This window comes from Notothenia rossii (genome assembly GCF_949606895.1).
Source record: "Notothenia rossii genome assembly, chromosome: 8".
Classification (NCBI taxonomy): domain Eukaryota; kingdom Metazoa; phylum Chordata; class Actinopteri; order Perciformes; family Nototheniidae; genus Notothenia; species Notothenia rossii.
Window position 1 is genome coordinate 79704610 of NC_136906.1, and position 10000 is coordinate 79714609.

At 40.8% G+C, this 10000-nt stretch overlaps 1 protein-coding gene across 1 annotated transcript; it reads right to left on the reverse strand.

Moving 5' to 3' along the window:
- Positions 1-1270: 1270 nt before the first annotated feature.
- aig1 (androgen-induced 1 (H. sapiens)) lies at positions 1271-8199 on the reverse strand. The gene is made up of 3 exons (XM_079642832.1): positions 7895-8199; positions 2872-3027; positions 1271-1441 (listed from the first exon to the last, which is right to left on the reverse strand). The coding sequence occupies exons 1-3, from the start codon at positions 8033-8035 to the stop codon at positions 1286-1288; spliced, it is 453 nt and encodes a 150-aa protein (XP_079498958.1). The 5' UTR covers positions 8036-8199; the 3' UTR covers positions 1271-1285.
- Between the last annotated feature and the right edge of the window lie 1801 nt (positions 8200-10000).

The window sequence follows — 10000 nt, forward strand, 5'->3', positions numbered from 1 at the left end:
AGTAGTAGTAGTAGTAATAGTAATAGTAGTAGTAATAGTAGTAGTAGTAATAGTAATAGTAGTAGTAGTAGTAGTAGTAGTAGTAATAGTAATAGTAGTAGTAATAGTAGTAGTAATAGTACGTAGTAGTAGTAGTAGTAGTAATAGTAATAGTAATAGTAGTAGTAGTAGTAGTAGTAGTAGTAGTAGTAATAGTAGTAGTAATAGTAGTAGTAGTAGTAATAGTAGTAGTAATAGTAGTAGTAGTAGTAGTAGTAGTAATAGTAATAGTAGTAGTAATAGTAGTAGTAGTAGTAGTTGTAGTAGTAGTAGTAGTAGTTGTAGTAGTAGTAGTTGTAGTAGTAATAGTGATAGTAGAAGCTGTGGTAGGAGTAATAGTAGTAGTAGTAGTAGTAATAGTAATAGTAATAGTAGTAGTAGTAGTAGTAGTAGTAATAGTAATAGTAGTAGTAATAGTAGTAGTAGTAGTAGTTGTAGTAGTAGTAGTAGTAGTTGTAGTAGTAGTAGTTGTAGTAGTAGTAATAGTGATAGTAGAAGCTGTGGTAGGAGTAATAGTAGTAGTATTAGACTATAGAGACTTTGTAGAGGTTTAAGGAATAAGTGCTTGCTCAGAGTTAGTGTAATGAAGGGGTGAAAGACATGTATCCCATCAGTTTGGACTCAGTGCTGCACGAGGAAGCTTCAGGATCAGGTTTTGCATATCTCAGACGAGGTGCAGGAATATTTTGTGATTATCTCTCTGGATGATTTTTACCCACAGTGTTATCAGGGGGAGGAAACTCAGTGAGGCACACAACTGTCTAAACTCACATCAAACCCACTTCCTGTACACGGCCAATCAAAGGCAGACATCACACGCTGATTCAAATACACAGGTTCACCATGTGATAAAGTGTATCAAGTCTATATGGAATTAATGATCCATCAGAACCTGTTTGACATGTCATGCCATGGAGATGTTTTCTATTACGATCCATCAACCATCAACTTATCAGGCTGGACCAACGTTACCAACAAAATCTGCATGAACGTGAAATATGGTGCTTGTCTTACTTTATTAGGGTTGAGCCCCGGATCTTGAAATGCCTATATTAATCCAAGTGTTAATACAGTTGTTGCAGATATGTTTTAATTATATTTGTAATAATATATCGACTGTTATTTGATCAGTTTAACATTATTCTTTTGCATAATATATCTACTTTACTATAAGTCTTCCTGTCATGTCATGTCATGTCAGGTGTAGCAGCAGTGTAGCCTCAGTGAGGCACGTTCCTGGTTACATTTAAGTTAAATATCCCAAGAATGACATCATTAGAGATGTGTGTACTGTACTCACCATGCCGTGGTTGAGCCACTGAGGGATGAAGTTGTCCAGCAGGCGGGGGTAAACCAGCTCTCTGTCGTACAGATACAGAGACCAGAAGGTGAACACCACGAACTGCAGAGAGAAGAGACAGGAAGTCAGCAAACAAAAACAATGCCGGACAGATACAAAACACTGAGATTAAAGAAAGGGAACTTCAATGTATTACGATTGTTGTTTGGTTAACATATTTCTTTGTTTAGCACTTTAAATGTGTGACAAGAAATAAAAAGGGTTTCCTCCTCTGATTCTTCTCTAAAACAAGTAACATATTTCTGGTAACTTTCATTCGTATTATTTTGTTGATTTTTTTACTTCTTAACAACATTTTTGGGAGGATTTTCTCGCTTTCTTGTTTATTTATTATAAGCAACTGTATTTTGATGTGATGCATGATTGTCAAAACAGACGTGAGGTAATTGAATTTTTTTTTCAATTCTCCCGCTGCCAATTATACAAATATAAGCCATATGCCGTCAAGTGTTGCAAGAACATTTGTGACTTAACTTTGTGATCTGTTGTGTCAAGCTGCAGTAAGAACACAATGCACAGAACTAAGGATTTCACGATATCCCACAATTTGGGACCAAGTCGAAGCAAAAATCCAGAAAACCTGAGCAAATGATGTCGACTTCCTGCAGCTGTCATCCTCATGCATATTTAAAACAAATATATGCTACCCCTTACTTTTCCCTCCCCTGAACGCATCATATCTAACTGACTCTGGGTCTGATGTTCCTGCAGCTGAGCGTTTGGACTCGGGCCAAACCATGTTCTGCAGGACGGGGGTGGAATTACCTGGCTGTCATCTCAACCCCCCCCCCCCCCCACATCCCCATTGTACCCTGACCGGCATGTTCTCTGCTTTCAACAGGAAACACACACACACACACACACACACACACACACACACACACACACACACACACACACACACACACACACACACACACACACACACACACACACACACACACACACACACACACACACACACACACACACACACACACACACACACACACACACACACACACACACACACACACACACACACACACACACACACAAACTCCCCATCAGTCAGACTGGGTTTCCAGACATTAGCTGGTGATAATCACGTCTATTGTCTGTGTGTAAACTGAACTCTGTGCCCAACTCACACAGAGGGCTCCATGCCAACTCTCTGCTTCTATAGGTGTGTGTGTGTGTGTGTGTGTGTGTGTGTGTGTGTGTGTGTCGATACCTGGAACATAGTTTTGGTCAGACAGTGAGTTACTCAGTTACTAGTGCAGCAGCAACAGGGCACCTTGCCAACTGAAGCTTTGAGTAAAATAAGTGTGTGTGTGTGTGTGTGTGTGTGTGTGTGTGTGTGTGTGTGTGTGTGTGTGTGTGTGTGTGTGTGTGTGTGTGTGTGTGTGTGTGTGTGTGTGTGTGTGTGTGTGTGTGTGTGTGTGTGTGTGTGTGTGTGTGTGTGTGTGTGTGTGTGTGTGTGATCTCCTCACCGCTCCCACAGGGAAGGCCAGCACGGCCATCATCCAGTCTCTCAGGCCGATGAGCTTCCTGAGCTGCCTCTCCTGCTCCATGCTGTCGGCTCCTTTAGTCAGCAGGCTGGAGACATCGATGAGGACGCACAGAGCGAAGAACACCGCCTGGATCACCTGCAGACAGAGAGAGAGAGAGAGAGAGAGAGAGAGAGAGAGAGAGAGAGAGAGACAGACAGACAGACAGAGAGAGACAGACAGACAGACAGACAGACAGACAGACAGACAGACAGACAGACAGACAGACAGACAGACAGACAGACAGACAGACAGACACAGACAGACAGACAGACAGACAGACAGACAGACAGACAGAGAGACAGACAGACAGACAGACAGACAGACAGACAGACAGACAGACAGACAGAGAGAGAGACAGACAGAGAGACGGAAAGAGAGACAGAGACAGACAGACAGACAGAGACAGAGACAGAGAGGTAGAGAGAGAGAGAGAGAGAGAGAGAGACATTTTAACATCAAACACACTCTTATAGAGTACACTTTAAAGGTCACCTATTATGCAAAAAAGATTAGCCAACCAAGGTACCCCCCCCCCCCCCCCCTTATCACCTGCATCTCCTCCTAGAGCACCATTGAGTTCTTTGTAACCAAATCTCTCTCAGAGGGGCGTGGGGAGGGGCTCCTTATTTTCATCTAAAGTAACAGAGAATCAGCACTTTGGAAACAGGGCTGAAACAGAGGGGATTATGGGTAATGCTGCAATGATCTGTTTGGTGTTTCAGCCAATCAGAGACAGGCTCTGGATATATTATCTCGAGAACATGACGCCCTTTTTACAAGATGGCGTTACGGACATAAACGACAACGCAACGTCGGAGCTCCTAAAAACAAAGAACAATTTGACACGATTTTCATATTTTTTCTGGCATCACTTTAAAAGGCAGGGAAGGTAATTTTGGAGAAACCAGCTCGAGTGCGCTAGAATTTGAAAATACAAAAATCTGCCTCTTCCTTCAGACTTCCTTCCAGAGCCCCTCCTCCAACACACAGGAACGGGCACATAACCAATGAGGGCACGAGATAAGGTGGGAGACAGATGGAAGGCTGACAGGCAGGTAGGCCATCCAGTTACTTTAGCCGGGCCGGCTCAGATGATTGGTCGTGCTTTTTACAGCGCCATGGCTTCCACAGATGATATTTTTTTATGTATTTATTGTCAAAGCATTTAATTTATTCATCGCTATCGGGATGTTAAGAGCATTCCATGGAATTTAACAACAAGTGTTTCTGAAGTGAGTTACCTACCCTACATTTAGCATTTTACTGGGAAAATCTGCAATTTGGTATGAGGACGCACGCCCAGAGTAACGGTACGTCCACACAGCAGCTTTGAAAATATCTTGAAAATCTTGGAGCTGGGCGTGTCTGAGAGCTTGGGGATTTTTTGTGAGCAACGCGACCAACAACCAATCACATGAATCTCCCGCCCCCGGCATACAAAGCAAAAAACCCCGGGGATTTAATGCGAGCAATATATATATATATATATATATATAAACTCCCCAAACAGGCGAAAACCTACCAGTTTCACCCACTGTCTCTGCCACCTCCCTCCATGCCTGGTTCCTCCGGTTTGTATCCCGGTAAATAGTTCTGGTCGTAAAGAACCGGGTGATTTGCTACCGTAATTTCTCGTTTGGAATATGAGGAAATGAACTGCGGGCTGGCTCTCCCAGCTTGCACGCGGTTTGATTGGCTAGCGCTTGTACTGTCAGATTTGCATAAACGGGATTTGATTGGCTGACGCTTCCAGCTCAGCTTCAAAAGTTGAACATTGCTCAACTTTTGAATCCTGGAAATCCTGAAAATCCTGGAAATCTTCGCTTTGCTTCAACATTTACATTTACATTACATTTTTATGTTTATGTTAAAGTATTATGATACTGTACTGATATTTTCAGACTTTGTTCTTTACTTTCTCCGTCTTTATATGTAGAAGATATTAAGGTTTCTCCGTCATGTTGTTGCCATAGCAACAACAACTTCCTCGCCTTCAAAATAATATATTATATCCTTTTTAGTTTCACAGAACACAAATTGGGTTATTTACATAATATGTTTACATGATTTTGTTGTGCAATAAAACAGATGGACACACGATAAAGGAAATGTTCAAATTCGGCTCTGATCGTAGAAACATCGGGACATTCGTGAGGGCATCTTAAGCCAAAGATTTTGCCACCGCTCCCGAAGTTGCTGCCAGAGCCTGAGAAAGTCCACCGGCGGTCATACGATGGTTTAAGATGCCCTCACGAATGTCCCGATGTTGTTACGATCAGAGCCGAATTTGAACATTTCCTTAATCGTGTGTCCATCTGGTGTCAATTTCGGGACAGTGAGACAGTGGCTTTAAGGAGGTAAGGAAAGAAATAGCTTGGTACATTTAAAGAAGATGTGTTGATGAGAAATGATGGCAGAAATCTCCGCCATCATTTCCTTCTCACCTCTCCTTCCTCTACTTCAGGCGGTAATTTCTCACATTACCCAGAAGTCATGTCACCGCTCAGAGAGGATTCAGCTTCAGCATGTAGGGAACAGTTTGGAGGAAAGCAATAAACCATGCTGCGTGTTTATTCTCCTCTAATACCAACGCAGTGTGCACAGTGTTCCTGCTCATGTTTTACTACAGACTCTGACGACAATTCAGATTTGATCAACGCAACAGTCAACTCTACGATAAATGATAAATAATCTGCATTTACATTTCCAGTCTTGACGACCCTTCAAAGCACTTTTACATATACTAGTCAGCATTCTCCCAGTTCACCCACATTCATTCAGAGGCTGTGTAAAGTAACTAAGTTCAGCATTTAAGTACAAATTCACGTTTTTTTTCTTTTCCTGAACGTTGCTCTGAAATCAAATAATCACAATCTCACGTTCTGTCTCTAAAAAACTCGTAAAGCCATTTTTATTTATTGACTGTTTCTCTCCCATTTTCATCCAGTGTCCATCTTTACATTCAGCTTCTCATGAGAGGCCCTTCACCACTTTTTCAAAGTTATTGAAAAATGTAAATCATACGGTATAAAGTTCACGGTATTCAGTATGAAGCGGTATACCGCCAAGCACTATCATAGTAATCATATCTCAGTGTAGAACTTATTGCAGGGCTATATGTTGCACATGTTCATACAGTAACACACACACACACACACACACACACACACACACACACACACACACACACACACACACACACACACACACACACACACACACACACACACACACACACACACACACACACACAGACACACACACACACACAGACACACACACACACACACACACACACAGTCTGTTTTAGAGCCAGATGTTGCAGATATATGTGTGTGTGTGTGTGTGTGTGTGTGTGTGTGTGTGTGTGTGTGTGTGTGTGTTTCCTGGCTTCTGGTGTGTTCCAGGTCATTAACACTACAGTTAACCAGGAGGAGAGGATAATGTGGAAAATATGACACAGCAATTTCTCACACACACACACACACACACACACACACACACACACACACACACACACACACACACACACACACACACACACACACACACACACACACACACACACACACACACACACACACACACACACACACACACACACACACACACACATCTAGACAAGGCCTTAGTAAAACCACTGCTAAGAAAACTAGATTAACATTTACTACTCTTTTAGACCAATTACCAAAACATATTTAATCAGATACATAATAATTAAAATAATGTATGTGTTGATATTGTTTTCCCTCTTGCTACTTTCAGCTTAAATTATTGGTTTTATTAATTTTATTCTATTATTTACATGATTTTTATCAATGGTGTTTATTTTAATGATATTTTATTGACTTTTATTGATTAATTTCTTAGATGTTATTGTCGTAAAAAGGTATGTATTTATGTATTCTTCTACGTGATGCACTCTGGGGGCTGCATGTCTGTATGAAAGCTTAAATAAGTGGTTATCATTAAACCACTACCTGTTGATGTATCACAGGAATGCAACAAAGAAACTCCCACAGAATGTGCTTTATGGATATGGAAACATTGGTTCAGCTCGTTACAGCGAACACACACAGTGAATACTGCTGATGAATCAGACTGGAGAGCTGCTATTATGAGTGTGTGTGTGTGTGTGTGTGTGTGTGTGTGTGTGTGTGTGTGTGTGTGTGTGTGTGTGTCCAACATTTACTTGTCATCACAGTGTTATAGTTTCACTTCAGAAGACACTATACTATGAAGCTTATTATATTCATTTATGTATTTATTTCCTTTTCTATGTGTTCCCTTAGTTTGGCCCCTCCCACTCTTAGCCTATCAACACAACAAATGATAAATACTAACATACATATAAAGACAACAACATACAACAGATGAACCATTAAAGGTGTTATGCAGTGTCGTAATCTTGTGTCATCCTTAAATTGTATGTATTTGCATATAGATATATATAATTATTTTCCCACACTGGGAGCTCTGTGTACGCGCGGCGCGCTCCCGAGTCATGGGGGAAGCATTTGTAGCCGGAGCACATTCTGCACCACCTGTTCAGCCATTCAAGCACGTTGGAGGCTAAAACAAAAAGACACCATACACCGAATGTACATAAAAAAACAACACTATCTGCAAACAGCCTTCAGTATGCAATGCATGTATTTGAACACAGACATGAAGAGGACAGGAAGCCAGAAACGAAAGATTCATTATTTGACTCGAAGCAGCTTGCAGTTAATGCAACGGGTGTATTGGGTTGAATTAAAGAGACCATACACCGACTGTATTTTTGAAAAAAAACACTACTGTATCTGCAGACAGTCTTCAGTATGCATGTGTTTAAACCCTGAAAAGATCTGACAGGAAGCCAGAAACGATGAATATTCATAATTTGACACAAAGCAGCTATTCTGCGCCAAATGCACTGGGTTTTTCGGGGGGTTAAATTAAACATAGACGTTCCCCTCACCAGGTCGATGAAGGTGAGGAACTTCCAGCTGCCTCCATAGGTCTGGTGCGCCGGCATGTCCAGCGCTTTGTAGTGGCAGAGGATGGAGAAGTAGGAGAGGAGGATGGCGACCCGGAGCACCTGCGAGGGGATCAGCGCCATGATGGGGGTGTGTGGGGGGGGTGTGTGTGTGTGTGCAGGGTCCCTCTGTGCACCTGTGTACACCTGTGTATGTGTGTGAGATGTTATTTAATGTTGTTCTGGCCTGTGTTCAGCCGCTGCCTGTCTGTGCCTCTGCTCGCTCCGCAGACTGCTTCCGTGTTATGGTGATGACGTAAGCGGAGGGGGAGGAGTCTCTAGCATAGACTGTATATACAGGTATATTTATTTATGTTTTAAATAAAAATTGAATGTATTCTTGTATTAATATCAATCTATAAGCATAATACCTACGTTACATAGTTTATCTGTTGATTATGTCTGTCTTTTCAATCTAAAAGTGTCTTGATGTCCTCTACATTTCAAATTAAATACAATTATAAAAAGTCTAAATTGCAAGATGTTTTGTTCACCCCTAAGAAGATTGGAAAACACTTTTTTTCCCTCTGTTCCCAGGAGGATATATATATAGGTCTGTCTGCAACACTATGCTGTTGTTATTACATTATTTTAAACCAATGCAACACCATTTTTTTATAATGATGCTGAATGATACACTTCTATTTAGCACCCTCACACATAGAGTATAAATGATAGATTCAAAAGTCAGAGGTCAATTTGCTTTAAGATGTTTTTGCATTCTTGTAATAAACACAGTCGTTTAGCTCCTATTCGAATGAGCGACACAGGATTTAAAAATGTGGTATAATGACATAATAAAATCAATACAAATATGAATACTAAGAATAATAGTATAGCTACAATAATATTAATAATTCAAATTTTCCATGCACATAGTCACTCAGGAAACACATCCAAATAATTTATATAATAAATACAGTATAATAATAATAATAATGATAATTTAGAAACAGTAACCCTCTAGTGTTACTTTATTTTTCGCACAGGTAGTATGTAATAAAAAACTACACACGTACAATAATTAATAGTTTTCATTATAATAATCAGGTTAAAAACTATTGATCTGTTGATCGAAAACAAACTAAATGTATCTTTATTTTTTTTCAAATGTTTCCTTCAATTTATTGAAATACTTCTGAAAAAATTGTATATTGACTTATTTCAAGTATTACATTATTATTCTTATTTTTCTTAATTCTATTTTCTATTCTGACAGCGTAAAGGTAGAGTGATACCAAATGATTTTCGTGTATTTGTACTATATAATTGCCTATTGTTTTATGTAATGTATGTTACCTGACAACAACACTCTGTCCATATCTGATATGTAGGCCTGCTGTTTCCTAAGTTATTCTATTATTATTATTATTATTACTGTTGCGATGCAGAGAAACCATTGAAGCTGAAACAGAAAGAGAGGAAGCTGATCAGAGGTGATGCTGTTGCCACGGTGACGCTGTGCCACTGCTCAGGAAACAGTGTGATGTTGTTTCACAGGTTCTCATGAAGTGTGTTTACAGTGACATCACACACACACACACACACACACACACACACACACACACACACACACACACACACACACACACACACACACACACACACACACACACACACACACACACACACACACAGACACACACACACACACACACACACACACACACAGACACACACACACACACACACACACACACACACATGGACCACCTCAGAAACCTGTGAGTGTTTGGCTTCAGGATAAAGATACTACTGTGACATGTCTCCGTGCTTTAATGTTCAAAAAGCTGCTGCCCCTCTTTTCACTCTGTGGGTGTTTCTCGATGTCGAGGAAGCTTCCTTGGTAGCACATGTCCCTCCGAGTGAGTTCCTTAAGAAGCGAGGCAATAGTGCGTCATAGAGAGGCCCCGCCTTACATTTTCCGCCAAAGATTTGGGAAATTGGTCCGTGCGCAAAGCATTGTGGGGATTTTAAGATCGCGGAGTCTACACATGTGCAGCCTCGAAATTTCCCGTAACGAAGTACGCCGGGCTCGGTAGAATTCCA